This window comes from Elaeis guineensis, chromosome 15 (assembly GCF_000442705.2).
Source record: "Elaeis guineensis isolate ETL-2024a chromosome 15, EG11, whole genome shotgun sequence".
Classification (NCBI taxonomy): domain Eukaryota; kingdom Viridiplantae; phylum Streptophyta; class Magnoliopsida; order Arecales; family Arecaceae; genus Elaeis; species Elaeis guineensis.
Window position 1 is genome coordinate 10,463,497 of NC_026007.2, and position 17,633 is coordinate 10,481,129.

At 36.3% G+C, this 17,633-nt stretch overlaps 1 protein-coding gene across 2 annotated transcripts; it reads left to right on the top strand.

Moving 5' to 3' along the window:
- Positions 1 to 1,380: 1,380 nt before the first annotated feature.
- LOC105035427 (4-hydroxy-3-methylbut-2-enyl diphosphate reductase, chloroplastic) lies at positions 1,381 to 17,355 on the top strand. Of its 2 annotated transcripts, XM_010910975.3 has the most exons (10): positions 1,382 to 1,716; positions 1,851 to 2,047; positions 2,688 to 2,867; positions 2,966 to 3,097; positions 3,202 to 3,276; positions 3,363 to 3,468; positions 3,551 to 3,645; positions 15,175 to 15,360; positions 15,488 to 15,574; positions 17,114 to 17,355. In XM_010910975.3, exons 1-10 carry the CDS (start codon positions 1,452 to 1,454, stop codon positions 17,177 to 17,179), a joined length of 1,389 nt encoding a protein of 462 aa, XP_010909277.1. In that variant the 5' UTR covers positions 1,382 to 1,451; the 3' UTR covers positions 17,180 to 17,355. The 2 variants fall into 2 exon arrangements, with proteins under 2 accessions (XP_010909278.1, XP_010909277.1); XM_010910976.4 differs by lacking the exons at positions 15,175 to 15,360; positions 15,488 to 15,574 and having other exon boundaries at positions 1,381 to 1,716.
- Positions 17,356 to 17,633: the final 278 nt, after the last annotated feature.

Genomic DNA, 17,633 nt, shown 5'->3' on the forward strand with positions numbered 1-17,633 from the left:
CAACAGATATTTGAATAAAATTGATATGTTGTAGAGAAGATTAGAGCAACAATGATGTACAAAGATGGAGAACTAGTTTAAATTTCTTTTCACCAGAACAAAAATCTTTTTTTAACAAAACAAATTAGACAAGAATTTAAAAGATGGAAGAGATCTATTATCATTATGACCAGTGTGTCTTGGTAAAAGATGATAAAATTGAGGACTATATTGTAACTATAACTCCAGTTTTGGTGATTAACCAATGCTCCAATATATATTAAACATCGTCAAAATTGCCATAGGAGACCGTCATGAAAATATCTCTATTCATTTTCAGAAAGACGGTATTATTAAAAACAAACTTTATTACCTTCCAAACATGACACCATATTATTAGAGATAAGTATGGTTGAAATAAATTTGTTTGTCCTCCCATCATCATTATATAATTGTGTATTGTCATTATATAATCTTTCACATAATTTTTTTATTATTGAGATTTGATTTGTGACAACTTGTATATAAATAAAATATTTTGATAAAAATGATGAGATATTACAGTTGAAATGATTCTCTCATGATAACTATGTCGATTGTGGATCTCGGGCTGCCACTAAATTTTGTAGTGAGGTTGAGAAATTGGACCGGGGATCTTGGTGAAGAAAATCGGACTGTTGGTCACCATTATCTTACGTTGAATCAAAGATGTGTTACGCATTTCAACAGAAGCATATATTTTAAAAAGAAAAAATGGAAAATAAAAACAGCAGTATGGATTGGAAGTCAAATCACGTTGCTGTACTCTACAAAAGAGACTGAAGACTCGCGTTACCATGCGCATACTTCACATGAGGTTTAACGAAACCATGAACTTCTCGTGGACCGAGGCGTGTCCAGCAGAGGTTGGATATCCGAAACTATAATTTCCAACCTCGTGATTTGTGTGGACGAAAACGGAATGGGTCCCATGGTCCTCGGCGGAATCGGACGGATACCATCCAATCATGCTGAGAGAGTCCCCGTGCCTCCGGGCTCCAGTCTTCCCGGAGGCATGACACGTGCTTCGCGACATTTTGTCTCTCTTGCGGCTCCCTCGCTCACTTTGGTTGAGTCCCCGCGGGCTCACGGCGGTCACCGTACCGCAAACAACCGACCTCTTCCCCAGTACCTTGCTGTCACCTGCGTTTCTAGATTTATCCTGGCCGTTAGATCCTACCGATATTACACGACAAAAACTCATCCTTACCTGCTAACGCCGCCGCCGGCAAGACGAAGCGCTCAGTGGAGCACGCGGTTACCATAAGACGAAAGATTGTGCCCATCAAAAGTCATAAACGAACAGTAATTAAAAAAATTGGACGAAACTGAACCGATAAATACACCTCTACCGCTTCCACATTCGATCTCTCTCTGGACACCGCTTCCGAAGGTCGTGGTTCTTCACTATTTCCTGTGTTCCTCCTCCTACGATGGCGATCCCTACGCAACTGGGTCGCTTCGCCTCCAATCTCTTCATCCCAGGGAGCAATCCCGCCGGAATCCGGCCTCGATCCGGCGGAAGGGTTCCGGTCTCTATCCGCTGCGGCGGAGGCGGCGGGGAGAACACCGCCGCCTTGGAGCCTGGCTTCGACAAGAAGGCCTTCCGCCACAACCTCACCCGCAGCGAGAATTATAACCGCCGGGGTTTCGGCCACAAGAAGGAGACCGTCGAGCTCATGAACCGCGAGTACACCAGTATTTCCTCCTCTCCCTCTCTCAATCGCCTTCACTTCTTCCCGAATTCACGGTTTAAGGACCTAGGTTTTGTTAGGATCGGGGAATTGGAAATCATGTATCGCTGATTAGGGTTGGGGATCGGGGAATTGCAGGCGATATCATCAAGACGCTTAAGGAGAACAACAACGAGTACACGTGGGGCGAGGTGACGGTGAAGCTGGCGGAGGCCTATGGGTTCTGCTGGGGAGTGGAACGGGCGGTGCAGATTGCGTACGAGGCCAGGAAGCAGTTCCCGGAAGAGAAGATCTGGGTTACTAACGAGATCATCCACAATCCCACGGTCAATAAGGTTCGGTATCGCCGGTTGCTAGTTGTTAATCTTCTTCTTCTTTTTTCTTCCCCATGATTTGACCTTGGCTGTTTGGAATTTTCCCGTTTGTGGGTAATTGCTGTTGAGGAAGTGATGGCCAAATTCTACCACGCAGCTTAATTAGCGATCAGTGAAGTCGATAGGTTTCAATTCTTGAGTGAAATTTACTTTTCAGGAATTTGCACTGAAATTAAAGGGTAAAGGATATTTATTTTTGGGTTACTTGGTTTCTGTTGTAGAGATTGATTAGAAAGATGAGCGATAACATGAATTCTATTCCGGCTTTCAACAATTGATGGAACTTGATTTTGTAATTTGTCTCGTTGCTTCATTAAAAGACTTACTAATTCAGTTATAGAATTGCTTAGATGTTACCATGTTGTTTCTTCAGAAGATAATATCATAGAAGTCATATACTATTTTTATTGCTTAGCCAGCTTATTAACCAGGAGTTTATAACTTAATATCCTTTTGGCTTTTGGAAATTTTGCTCAGTTAGCATAGTTCCATCGATCTCTATGTTGTGAGTTGTCCCCTGTACGGTACTGTCTTTGATAATACGGAAGCAATTACTTTGTTATGACAGAGAATTAGAAGCATTTTATTTTAAATAATGCAGAGGCTGGAAGAGATGGAAGTCCAGAACATACCTGTCATGAGTGGGAAGAAGAATTTTGATGTTGTTGATCAGGGCGATGTCGTGATTTTGCCTGCATTTGGAGCTGCTGTGGATGAGATGTATACCTTGAGTCAGAAGAAAGTACAGATTGTTGATACAACTTGTCCATGGGTGTCAAAGGTACTGAAGGTGTTATCTGACATAGCTAGAGGTTCATTCCCATTGTTCCATATATTTCATATAAGTATCTAGTTTATCTTTTTTTTTTTTCTGCAAAGGTCTGGAATACTGTTGAGAAGCACAAGAAGGGGGATTATACTTCAATTATTCATGGTAAATATTCTCATGAAGAGACTATTGCCACTGCTTCTTTTGCGGCGAAGTATGTTATTGTGAAGAACATGACTGAGGTACTTTATGGCAGCATTTGATGGATCTTATGATCATCTGAATTTTCATGTGTAACTTTAGCATGTGTAATGAAAACATTTCTGTATGATGTGTTTTAAAACAGGCAACATATGTATGTGATTACATTCTTGGTGGTGAACTTGATGGGTCTAGCTCAACAAAAGAGGATTTCCTCCTGGTATGATATGTCATTTCATTCTGATTCATTTATTGGTTGTGGAAAGTAAGTCTGCTTTCAAAGAAATACTGCACACAAAATTGCAGAAATTCAAATATGCTCTTTCTCCGGGATTTGATCCTGATGTCGATTTAGTGAAAGTAGGCATTGCAAACCAAACTACAATGCTTAAAGGCGAAACTGAAGAGATTGGTGAGTTGCATGCATTTGAAGCTCTACTAATTCTATCAACCTTTTCATGCTTCATGTTATTATCATATGTATACATTTTCAGGCAAATTGTTTGAGAGGACTATGATGCATAAATATGGAGTAGAAAATATTAATGAGCACTTTATCAGCTTCAATACAATTTGTGATGCCACTCAGGTAATTCTTTGCAATGGCTGCTTGGTTTTCTGGTCTCTTTTGTCTCCTATAGCATATAATGAGGCACTCATTCAGCAATCTTTTGTTTTATGTAAATTCTTGATATAGTAATCTGTCCTTTGCCAGATTATGAGACATTATATTTTTTTGGATCTTTCATGACGAGTGGGTTGTTAAGTTCCAGGCCAGTTTTAGAAATAAAGAGAGTTGACAGAGTTGGATAAGCACTTTATAAGCCTTTGATAAAATCCGTAACTTAGGTAAATCATTGTGAAGCAGTTAGGGCAATTTGGTTATTTCCCCTTTTAATATTATAATCTAAAACCATTTACAAAATATCATCTTGTAAAATTTCTGTAGGTAGCCTTGTCTTGTTCTAGAATGGCTAACCAAATATTCTTTTTTTTTTTCAGTGGCTTGTTGGGCTATATGATAGTCACTTTGCTGCCCCTCTGCTTCTATTTGTTTAGATAATAAGGGATTATATCAAGTTCCAGCCACTCATAGTATTAACAGCTTACAACTTCATACTCAGTGACTAAGCAGAAAGTTCTATCTAAAAGCATTTTTAACCAGGTATTTGTTTGAGGTTTGTCTGTGCTGCCCTAAGTTGGAACCTTCTTGCACTGTTAGTTATAATTCTTCTATCCTCTTGATGGGAATATATAGTTTCTGAAAAAAAAATTCGTCCGATCGCATCGGATGTCAGGAAGGTCGAATAGATTAACAATTAAAATTTTCATAATACTTATGAATTTTTACCCTGATTCGCAACAGAAAATAATCAAAGTTGAAGAAGCTCCTCGATTAATATGCTTCGCGAGATCCGAATGTGTAGATCCTCTATTTTGCGTACATGCCAAACTTTATAGAAGAGAAGGATGAATGCCTTCTTCGGAGAGGAAGGAGAAGAACATTTGATATCTGATCTCAAGTCCTTGGAACAGCCCACACGCTACCACAAAGGGAGAGGATGCCAAGAGGAGAGAGACGCCCAATGACGCCCAAGAGAGAGGGGACGCCCACACCAAAGGATCTCCACGCCAAGCCTAGGATTGATTGCTTGTTTCTCTTCTCCACATCTCTCTTTATATAGACAAGAAGTCCTAGATCAAATCAAACTCCTTTGGATGCTAAGAAAAGGATTCTCCATGTTTGAATCAAATCCAAACTTCTTAAAGCACAAGAAATCCTAATCTAAGTAGGAGAAGTGCCTCCCTTCATTATGGTGCACGTCCAAGGGGAGGGAGCTGTTTTTAGCCGCTTTCCAACCACCTAGGTCTGCTCGTAAGGAGAGAGAATGCTTGAAAAATGTAGCTAAGTGTACCAAATTAGATTTGATTCAGATTTGGATCAATTCGAATCCAATTTGAATCTGATTCGAATCAATTTCGAAAAGATTGCTGATCGTAATCCAATTAGGATTCTTGTCTAAGTCCAACTTGATAAATTAACCCAATCAAGACTTAATAAAATTAAGTTCAATTAAATTAGATATGATCTAAAGTAATTAGGACTCAAATCGAATCTCTTATAATCGCTTAGATCATTGATTTGATTTAATTCATCTCCAAAATCAAATCCGCATCTCATGCGCAGTGCTAACTAAACATAGTCAGTGTTTCATTCCATATGATCTTTAATTTTTAATTAAGTTAATCTACATGTTCAATCAAGTCTCATACTTTCAAATTACAAACATAAATATTCGGTCAATTCTTTTCTACATTGTTTGACTTTTATGCACGACTCCATAGGTTCGAACACTAAGCCGGTAGCATAGTAACTTCTTCCTATACCAATTAAAGTGACCATCTAGCAATGATTTTCGATATCCGGATAGGTCGAATAATTGCAAAGTAATATCCAAGAACCTTAATATATGGCTATCGTATAATTCATTCTTTTGATCTTAATACTCCAAGTGATCTGGGGTTTAACTGTCAATCTTGAAACAGTCATTCACATCGTATTTCAATCTTTCAAATCTATCATTAGTATTATCCTAGTTAAGATTTTACTAAATTGAAATATAGTAATGCATTAACTCCTATTAATTCAGAGGGGTTAATCTCATCTTGATCCACACACAGACTTCACAAATACTTGACTATATCCAGTAGTCTTCCATCAGTACATTAGAAATACAGGTAGTCCGGTATCTAAGCACAGTAAGTTGCTTGCAAGTAACTATGGTGATCTCAGGTCTGAGGGACATTTAAGTCCATATATTTCTTAAACTACTTTTGATAGTAGAGCACTCAACAGGTGAGTCACTTATTCAGTGACGATATACTCCTATATCTCACCTGTATGCCATATCAGTATCTTCACACTCTTTCGTTACGAGGACAATCAATCTATATGGCACATAATGACCTACGCTCGATAAACGTCATCGTTCTATTAATGACGTATCATTTGATCGCGAACATGTTTAAGAACTATTTGATAAATTCTTCTTTATTGATTATAATATAGTTCTAAGGACTTCATCACAATACAAAAATTTTAATAACGAAGATGTACATTTTGTGATGAAAAAGTCAAAATAATTTTTATTCATTGATCAATAATTCATATATAAAATTTAATTATATACAATAAGTCAATTGACTTTAGAATACAATTCCTAACAACTCTCACTTGTACTAAAGCCAATCGGGATTGTATCTTATACCCATCTTCCACTTGTGATCATCGAACTCTTTGATCTCGGGTCAGTCAGATTTTTTTTTCGTTAATCTTTTCTAGCTCGACGTCACTTCGATCCATGATTTTATGGATAAGATGATAGCATCGCAGAATGTGTTTGGTTCGGTGGTCGGACTTGGGCTCCTTTGTTTGTGCTATGGCTCCAGTACTATTGCAATATAGTAAAATTGGACCATCAAAAGAGAGAACCGCTTAAAGTTCAGTGATGAACTTCTTCAACCAAATAGCCTTCTTTGAAGCATCAGATGCCGCAACATATTCTACTTAATATACTGAGTCAGCCACTGTATGTTGCTTGAAACTCTTCCAGCAAATCGCTACTCCGTTCATGGTGAACATGTAGCCCGATGCGCTTTTGCTATCATTATAATCTGATTAGAAACTGGAATTAGTATATTCCACAAGTTTCAAAGCAGTGTTCCCATAGATAAGTCATTGGTCTTTAATATTTCTTAAATACTTAAGGATTATCTTCACAACCTTCTAATGGTTCTCTTCCGGATCAGACTGGTATCTACTCACTACTAGTGAATGGTCACATCCAGTTTTGTACACATCATGGCGTACATGATTGATTCCACTGTCGAGGCATATGGGATTCTACTCATACGCTCTCTCTCTTGAGAGATTGTCGGATAATTCTTCTTGAAAAGAGAAATTCTTTGGTCCATCGGTAGATAGTCCTTTTTGAAATTCTCTATGCTGAACCGTTTTAGCATAGTATCGATGTACGTGGACTGAAACAATTCAAGCAATCTTCTAGATTTATTTCTATAGATCTTCATCCTTAAGATGAAGGATGCTTCTCCCAAATTTTTTATGGAGAATTGCGATGATAGTCATAGCTTTACACTTTGCAAAGTTAGAATATCATTTTCTATTAACAGTATGTCATCTACATACAGTACAAAGAAGATAACTACAGAATCGTTAGTCCACTTATAGATGCAAGATTCTTTTTCATTTCTAACGAAGTCATACGTTTTGATCGTCTTATCAAAATGCATGTTCCAACTCCTAGATGCTTGCTTCAATTCATAGATGGATTTATTTAGCTTTCATATTTTAGATTCATCTAAGGATGTGAATCCTTCAAATTATATCATATACATCTTTTTTTTCAGCTCTCCATTAAGAAAAACGGTTTTGACATTCATTTATCAGATCTCAAAATCTAAGTATGCCACTATCGCAAGCATAATTTGGATGGACTTGAGCATTGCCATAGGAGAGAATGTCTCATCATAGTCAATATCATAATACTGACGGTATCCTTTGGCAACTAGACTGGCTTTATAGATTTCCATTTTTTCGTCTGCTCTTTTCTTCTTGAAAATTCATTATATCCTATGGATTTAATTTCTTCAGTTGGATCAACTAGTGTCCATATAGATGCTATACAAAGACCCGACAGGATCACCATCCTGCATCAAAAAATTATAGTATCTATCCGACTGACGCGATACTCTACCGGATCTCTTTAATGGCGCCTCTACAGGCTTTAGATTTGATTCTCCAATCAAATCTTATTTTGTATTTGCCGATATTTGTACCTCACGAACTTCACTAAGTTTGATTTTAGTGGTATTAGTTTCTTCTCAAAGAAATTTTTTTCTAAAAAGACCATCCTATTGCTGACGAACATCTTTTATTCTTCAGCGAGATAAAAATAGTATCTTTTAGTTTTCTTTGGATATCCTATGAACAAGCATTTATCGGATCTAGATCCAAGCTTGTCTGTCTTGAAATGCTTTACATAAGTCGGACATCTCCAAATCCTAAGGTGTAAGAGTACTGGCTTACGTTTTGATATCTCTTATGGTGTTCTATTTAAAGACTTAGAACCTTATTAAGTATGTAGCAGGTAGTTTCAAGAGTATATCCCCAAAAGAAGATTGGCAGAGTTACAAAGTCCATCATGGATCGAACTATATCTAACAGTATTCGATTCCTCTTTTCTGACACCCCATTATGTTGTGGTGTTCAGGAGGAGTCCATTGCGAGAGAATCCTATTCTCTTTTAGATATGTTAGAAAATCATTTGTGAGGTATTCACCTCGATCTGACTGAAGAGTTTTAATACTTTTTTTATTCATTTTTCTACTTCACTACGGAATCGTTTGAACATTTCAAATGATTCGGATTTGTGCTTCATAAGGTAGACATAACTATATCTTGATAAATCGTCAATAAATGTAATGAAATAATAATATTCTTCTCTGGTGCCTATATTTATAGGTCCACATACATCACCATGTACTAAACCTAGAACCACTGGCTCGCTCATTTTTTTCTTAAAAAAATGACTTGGTTATCTTACTAAGAAGATAGGATTCATAGATCGGTAATGATTCACAATCATTAATTTCAAAGATATCCTCTTTGATTAACTTGTCTATCCTGTTTTTGTTCACATGACCCAGCTTACAATGTCAAAGGTAGGTATTGCCGACATTGTCTATCCTAAGATGTTTGTTCAATGTGTATATTATACCAACAGGTTGGGATAGTAAGTATATGCCATGTTTCAATTGTTCTCATATGGTTTTAGTATCATTCATAATGATATCACAAAAATTATTTTTTATTAAAAATTTAAAGCCAAATTTGGTCAAAAAGCCTACAAAGATGATATTCATTATAAAAGAAGGACAATAATGACACTCATCTAACATGTCACTATTAGACTTGAAAATAAACTGCATAGTTCCTAAAGCTAGAATTGGAACAAGACTTCCATCTCCAACGTTCAGGAACCGCTCGTCTTCTCTAAACTTCTTACTAATTTGTAGTCCGTGCAACAAATTGTAAATATTAATTGGACTTCTGGTATTCAATACTCAGATAGTAGTATCACATACAGAAAAATTACAAGGAGTTATCATATAAGTACTTTGTGAAGCAACAGATTACTTATTTCTCTTGTTCTTTGTCTATTTGGGTCAAAGGAAGCTATATATTCAGGACAGTTTCTCTTCCAATGACTCAACTTCTTACAGAAGAAGCATTCTACCGGCTCTTATCGATCTTTGACTTTTTGCTCTGCTTCGGCTTTGGATCGGCGGCGCAAATCTTTTACATTTTTTTTTCTCTCTTGAAGGAATGATGACCTACAGATGATCCTCCCATAACATGCACCGGCTCCTTCTGGAGCTAATAGTCCTTCTTGAATGTCTGCAGCAATCCTAGCAAACTATGGTAGTTTACTGCAGGCTTAGTTATTGTATAATGACTCAAGAAGAATAGATAGGACTTTAGTAGTGAATTTAGGATAGCATTTTTGTCCAACTGTTCATGTAACAGAAAGTCAAGTTTGCTCAAACGTTTAATCGGCTCGATTATATACAATACATGATCTATGACTGATGCTTCTTCTCGCATACGAGCATTGAACACAACGTAAGAGGTCTTATGTCTTTCAGCATCCTAAGGGGTGCTGAAAGACTCATTCAATAATTGAATCATCTCTTTGAATTGCGTATTTTCGAATTTACGACTAAGTTCGTCATTCATGGATGCCTTCATGATGCAATGTACTATAATGCGGTCATTGAGTCACTTCATATAAGTCTCTTGAAGCACGGGATGCGTTGGTAGAAGATTCTTCAGGTGCGGGATTCGTAAGCACGTACAGGATCCTTTCGTACTCTAAGATAATTTTTAGCTTTCGATACCGACTATCGAAATTTAGTTCGATAAGCTTATTACTGTCCAACAGCGATCGGAGTGATAATGTGTTGGCCATAGCTGAAAAGAAAACCAAAAGCCTATTAGTATATGAATAATTTTAATCCTAAAGACATGGACTTTAGTCTAAAGATCCTCCCACTATTTTATACAAATTGATAGTCTCTACACAGATTGTCAATTCGGGTCCGAGTGTGGCTCGGCCAATCCTAGTGCATCCATGGGTAGGTTCTTAACCAATTATTTCACCAAATAATTTCTAGCAATTAGATTTTGCCCCAAACATCTCTTCAGCAGGTGTGTGGCACTTCTATTGACAATCCTGGTTAGGTCCAACCATTAACATGACTACACTAAGTACATTCAACAAACGAATATCCAAGCCCGAGTGTGGCTCGGTTAATCTGAAGGGCACAACAAGGTGGTCATATGATGAATAATAATTTCAATACCTAATAGACATCAAGTGTGTGGCACCTCATATGCCTATTTAAAATATTAGACGCATTATCACGCACCTTAATGGAAGGCTTTGAACTAGTTATCCCCATAACTGTATCATTTTAAGGACCTAATAATTTAGAGGATTTGATTTAATAATTTGAGAATAAGAGAAAAGATTGATCTGCGAGTCATAAATCCTCCCTCTGATTTCACGAAGTCATGAAGAGGACTTGATACAAACTGTTTTAGAGATATCTAAATTAGTCACATTGATTTATCTTAATGACATGGGTCGGCTTGAATCAATCAGTGACCTAATCAAAATATGATCTACCAAATTGGTTAAGTGATGATCTGATTCGTACCAACCCATTGTCCATCGATTTATGAGGTGTCTTAAGATCTTCAATTCTCAAATCTAGAGTTCTTTTGAAAAACTTAATTTAAAATTAAGTATGTGAAACATGTGTTTTAGTTTGTAAAATTATTCTACTAGGATTTCAAATGAAGCATACCATATATTTCAAATCAAAATCTAATCTTTCAAATCTATATTTAACAATTAAACATATATCAATTTTATGTATACATCATATGTATTATAGAAAATTTATATGCAATATACAATTCAGATCATAAAATTTAATTTTCATATCTGAATTTATTTTGCTAAAATTGTAATTAATTATAAATCACGATCTAATCTAAACATATTTATGATCCAAATAATTTTAAAATTCTTTTCGCTGTTCTTCATCATGAGACTTGATCACAATTGCACCCCTACACGTCATAAGAGCACTCCATTGAATAAAAAGAGAGGGCTTTAAACCCTACTTGCTCTTATGACTGGACGGCTTGGTGATCTTTTCAATTCGAGTACGGGGCTACTAAGATCTGAAATCTAATTTCAAAAATTAATAACAATCTATACGTGTATAAAATTATACAAATATGGTAGACATCTAATCTTATTAGATCAATGCATAAGTTTATTTCAGATCTGAACTTACTTTTATACAGCACATAAAATAATTAATTTAGATCTGAAATAATATAAAAATCTATTCCAAACATATATATAGAAAAATTTTGGTTAGAGATGTGATCAAACATGTATCGATATTATGCTGAAATCAGATCTGAAACTTAGTCAAACAAATTGAAATTTGAGCCTGATTCAAACATCAATTTTCTAATTTAATTATATCAAAAAAATCTATCAAAATAGATTTAAATCTATGCATAATCAGGTATTAAATCAGCACAAAAATCTGCATAGAAAATTTATGCTAAAATAGATTTTCATCAGTCCAAATTTAGGGACTGATTTTGATTTGATACTCTGATCAAAACTAGATAAAAAATATATAGGAGATATCAGAAGAGACCAAGGTTCAATCACATCAAAAATTCTGATTCAAAATCAGATAAAAAAAATCAAAAAAATCTCAAAATTTGACTATACGATCATGACATATAGGGCTGGCTCTGATACCAATTAAAGAAAAAATTCATTCGATCGCATCATATGCCAGGAAAGTAGAATAGATTAGCAATTAAAATTTTCATAACACTTATGAATTCTTATCTTGATTCGCAGCGAAAAATAATCAAGGTTGAAGAAGCTCCTCGATCAATATGCTTCGTGAGATCTGGATGCGCAGATCCTCTACTTCGCGTGCACGTTAAACTCTGTAAAAGAGAGGGATGAATGTCTTCTTTAGAGAGGAGGGAGAAGAATACTTGATATTTGATCTCAAGCCCTTGGAATAGTCCACATGCTGCCATAAAGGGAGGGAGGATGCCAAGAGGAGAGAGACACCCAGTGATAGGTGATGCCTAAGAGAGAGGGGATGCCCACACCAAAGGATCTCCACGCCAAGCCTTAGATTGATTGCTTAGTTCTCTTCTCCACACCCTTCCTTATATAGACAAGAGGTCTTAGATCAAATCAAACTTCTTTGAGTGCTAGGAAAAGGATTCTTCATATTTGAATCAAATTCAAACTTTCTAAAGCACAAGGAATCCTAATCCAAGTAGGAGAGATGCCTCTCTTCATTATGGCGCATGCTCAAGGGGAAGGGGCTGTTTTCAGCCCCTTCCCAACCACTTAGGTCGGCCCATAAGGAGAGAGAATATTTTAGAAAAGTGGCTAAGTGCACCAAATTAGATTTGATTCAGATTTGGATCAATTCGAATCTAATTCGAATCCGATTCGAATCAATTTCGAAAAGACTACTGATCGTAATCCAATTAAGATTCTTATCCAAGTCCAACTTGATAAATTAATCTAATCAAGCCTTAATAAAATTAAGTCCAATTAAATTAGATCTGATCTAAAGTAATTAGGACTCAAATCGAATCTCTCATAATCGCTTGGATCATTGTTTTGATTTAATTCATCCTCGGAATCAAACTTGCACGTCATGCGCAGTGCTAACTGAATATAGTCAGTGTTTAATTTCATATGATCTTTAACTTAATTCTTAATTAAATTAATTTACATTTTCAATTAGATCTCATATTTCTAAATTGAATACATAAATATTCGGTCAATTTTTTTCTACATTATTTGACTTTTGTGCGCGACTCCATAAGTTCGAACACTAAGCCGGTAGCATAGGAATTCCTTTCTATACTAATCGAAGTGATCGTCTAGTAATGATATCCGACGTCTGGATAGGTCGAATAATTGCAAAGCAATATTCAAGGATCTCGACATATGGTTATCACATAATTCATCCTTTTGACTCTAATGCTCCAAATGACCTAGGATTTAACTATCAACTCTGAAACAGTCATCCACATTGTATTTCAATCTTTCAAATCCATCACATAGATTATCTTGATCAAAGTTTTACTAAATTGAAATACAGTGATGCATTAACTTCGATAATTCGGAGGGATCAATCCTATCTTGATCCACACACAGACTTTGCAGGTACTTGACTGTGCCCAGTAGTCTTCCGTCACTGTATTAGAAATGTAGATAGTCTGGTACCTAAGCACATTGAGTTGCTTACAAGTCACTATGGTGATTTTAGGTCTGAGGAACACTTGTGTCCATACGTTTCACGAGCTGTTCTTGACAGTAGAGTGCTCAGCAGGTGAGTCACTTGTTCTGTGATGATGTACTCCTTTATCTCGTCTGTATGCCATATCAGTATCTCCACATTCTTTGGTTACAAGGACAACCAACCTATATGGCATACAACGACTTACACTCGATAAACGTCATCGTCCTATTAATGACGTATCATTTGGTCACGAACATATTTAAGAACTATTCGATAAATCCTCTTTTATCGGTCATAATATAGTTCTAAGGATTTTATTACAACACGAGTTTTAATAATGAAGATGTACATCTTGTGATGAAAAAGACAAAATAACTTTTATTCATTGATTAATAATTCATATACAAAATCCAATGGTTTACAATAAGCCAATTGGTTTTAGGACACAATTTCTAACAGTTTCTCTGTTCTTCCTTATATAAATATTTGCATTAGTTTTATCAGCCTTTGTTCATGGATTGGTTCCATCAGCAGCCCTCTCACAATTCAAGTTTGTGTGCTTTGCTCTAGCTTCATAGTATGTTGGGAATTATGGACGCAAGTTATTTTGCATCTTTGAATCCTGAAGCCATCATGACTAGTGGACTGTTGAGTTCCCGGCCAGTTTTAGAAACAAAGACAGCTAACAGAGTTGGATCAGCACTTTATAAGCCTTTGATAAAATCTGTAACTTAGGTAACACTTTGTGAAGCAGTTAGGGTAATTTGGTTGTTTCCCATTTTTATTTTATAATCTAAAATCATTTCAAGATGTTATCTTGTAAAATTTCTGTAGGTTGTCCTGTCTTGTGCTAGAATGGCTAACTAAATTCTCTCTCTCTGTTTCTTTTTCTTTTTAGTGGTTGTAGGGCTACATAGTAGTCAAATTGCTGTCTGTCTGCCATCTGCCTTCTGCCTTCTGTTTGTTTGGATAATAAGAGAATAGATCAAGTTCCACAGCGTACAACTTCGTACCCAGTAACTAAGCAGAAAGTTATATTTTTAGGGCACTTTTAACCTGGTGTTTGTTTGAGGTTTGTCTGTGCTACCTTATGTTGGAACCTGCTTGCACTGTTAGTTAGAATTCTTCTGTCCTCTCTGTGGGAATATATCGTTTCTCTGTTCTTCCCTACATGAATATTTGCATTAGCTTTATCAGCCTTTGTTCATGAATTGGTTCTATCAGAAGCACTGTCACAGTTCAAGTTTGTGTGCTTTGCTCTAGCTACATAATATATTGGGAATGATGGACACAAGTTATTTTGTGTCTTCAAATCCTGAAGCCATCAGCTGAGATTAGACTTGTAATCTGGAAATTGTTGGATAAGAATATTGCTACTACCACTGCATATTAGAGGCAGTCAGATTTAATAAAGCCAATATGTATGCAAGATCAGTGTCTCCCTGGTAATAAGTTGATGTTCCTGCAATTTGATATCTTTCCTTCTTTCTTCAAATATTATATACTTTTTAGATATCACCAGAATGAGCTTGTTGTGTCATTACCATGCTGGTCTAGTTGAATGATACCTATGTTACATATTCATTATTTTCATTCGTATGTAAATTGGATGTCCTTTTTCTGGCTTCCATTGTTTAATGTCCTTGTACATGCATTTTATTAGGAGAGACAAGATGCAATGTACAAGCTGGTCAATGAGAAACTTGATCTTTTGCTGGTAGTTGGTGGATGGAATTCCAGTAACACCTCACATCTACAAGAGATTGGTGAACTCCGAGGAATTCCATCTTATTGGATTGACAGTGAACAGAGAATTGGACCAGGAAACAGAATAAGTTACAAGCTCAATGTAAGATTTAGATGAATGAGGCATGGACTACATTTATATCTACCTCTTACTTCTTATTAATATTATTAGAACAAAAATTCCTGTCATTAGTCCTGAAGTCCCAAAGTTGTCTTTTTTTCTTTTGCAGCATGGGGAGCTTGTTGAGAAAGAAAACTGGCTACCTCCAGGTCCTGTCACAATTGGTGTAACCTCGGGTGCATCAACCCCAGATAAGGTAACTTCAAAAATTCTAAAAAACAAGATTCATGGTTTAGGGTGTAAGTGTTGAAGCTGTACTATTTTCATTGCATGGTTTTGTTTCGTACAATTATACCTTGCATAGTTTAACCACCAATTGGCCACCTTATAGGATGATCTCCAGCTGTTGGACAAATCCTGACAAACATCAGCTCTAGTTCTAATAATCAATCTGACAAAATAAAACTGCTATAGATGCAACACATGGAATGTGTATCATAACTGTATATGTTCTCCCAAGGAATAAAATGACTGTGAGACACATTGCATATTATAATGTTTAAACTATGTTACCAATAAGATAGGTTCCTATTCCCATCAACCCCAAATATTCTTTGCAAGTTTTTAGAGGGTTGATATCTGGATGACTCAACTGTAAGTTGCTGTCAAAACTATGATGGCTCAGACATTAATCCACAATAGCAACCCTATATGGATGAGGCTATCAAGCTGATTCGAATTTATCTTGTTTTGACTTCATTCCTCAGAATCTCTCAGGGACCCATAAATATCGGAGCTCAAGTTCATTTCATAATCACCAAGCTATCTCATCTCATTGACATGTCTAGTGACTTAGGAGTAGGTAGGATTCGATGTTTGATGACAAAAAGGCTTCCAAAAGTTCAATGAATTTTTTATTGGGTATTGAAGATCACACTCCCGCATATTTAATTGGAGTAATCATGTGGATCTGGATGACTGGTGAGATGTATTTTTTTCATTGGATGAGTCATGCATGTTGCATAATTAGTTTGTAGGCTTATATCAGGTGACCATGCATCACAGTTGGGACGCTTCATCTGGTGAACATGGCTTCCAGACAGTTGTAGTCTCCAACAATCATGACTTCTTATTTACAAGGGAACTTGTGCGAAATGTTGACTTTAACAGACTTATTGTCGAATAATAATTTTGGAAGAATCAATTATATTGGTCACACTGGCAGAGGCTTATTTTTCTAATTCACATGATCAGAGAGAATGACAGACAAGGTCAAACATTTAAGGAACTTTGCACGAAATTCAACTCATCAGTTGCTTCTGGTAAAGCATGTAAAATAATTTAGGTGTCTGAGATTTTAACAGAAGGATAATTAAAGGCTCATAGAACTCCTATGGTTATATAATTCCTTTCCATTATTCAGTTCGGGTAGATTGAGGAGCCAGAGGACTAGGCTTCCCTATATCACCTGGACTTCCCTGGTTTACTTGGGAAGATTTATTGCCCATGGAAAAGCCAAAATCCTGCCAAAATTTTATAAAAATTTTGGGTGTTTGTGGTGATAGGATCATTTTATTGTACATCTACTAGAATCTTGTCTTCCGCGCTAGCTTGATTCTTCCAACTGTCTCTAGATTTTACGATAATATTTTGTTGGTTAGGCGTCTGAATTCAGAGGATTGCCGTACTTCATTTTTAATCTGATTTTCATTTTTTGACCTTTTAATCCAGTTGGAGAGAGCTAGCAGAGAATGATTACACTAACCTGCGTGCTTGTTTACGTGTTTTTCCATAGGTTGTGGAGGAAGTTCTAATCAAGGTGTTTGACATCAAACGACAAGAAAGCTTGCAGTTGGCATAGTTTGAGGCAGGAGTTGGAGCTTTGCAGGATATGGGGAGCTAGCGAAATCTTATGGGCGCCACTTGTCTTGCACCCAAGATGTAATATATGCAGCGTTCAACTCTTACTCTGTGCTGAATATGTACTTAGCCTATATCTCAATGTAAGCTGCAAACGAAAGTATCGTTGGAAACTAATCAACTTGCCCAAATAATTGCTATATTATTTAATTGATTTTAAGATAGTATTATGAAAAAACAAACTAACAAAATGTTAAAAAGAGCTTGTCTTGATGGAGATAAATGAGAATACTATCCTAAGAACATGAACATGATTTGTGCGGGTCTGTGGTAATCTTATCCTTAAGGTATAATAATTCGGCTTAGCTTGATCCCCTGACGAGCACGGTTGCTGGGAAGCTTGATTTAAATAATTTTTTTGGATGTCAAAAAGAAAAAGAAACAAGAAAGTAGAA

Bases quoted from the DNA above. Each gene is read 5' to 3' on its own strand.
- LOC105035427 (XM_010910975.3), top strand. From the start codon at position 1,452: ATGGCGATCCCTACGCAACTGGGTCGCTTCGCCTCCAATCTCTTCATC. The intron at 3,469-3,550 runs GTGAGTTGCATG...ATACATTTTCAG, and splicing joins AGGCGAAACTGAAGAGATTG to GCAAATTGTTTGAGAGGACT. The intron at 3,646-15,174 runs GTAATTCTTTGC...GCATTTTATTAG, and splicing joins CAATTTGTGATGCCACTCAG to GAGAGACAAGATGCAATGTA.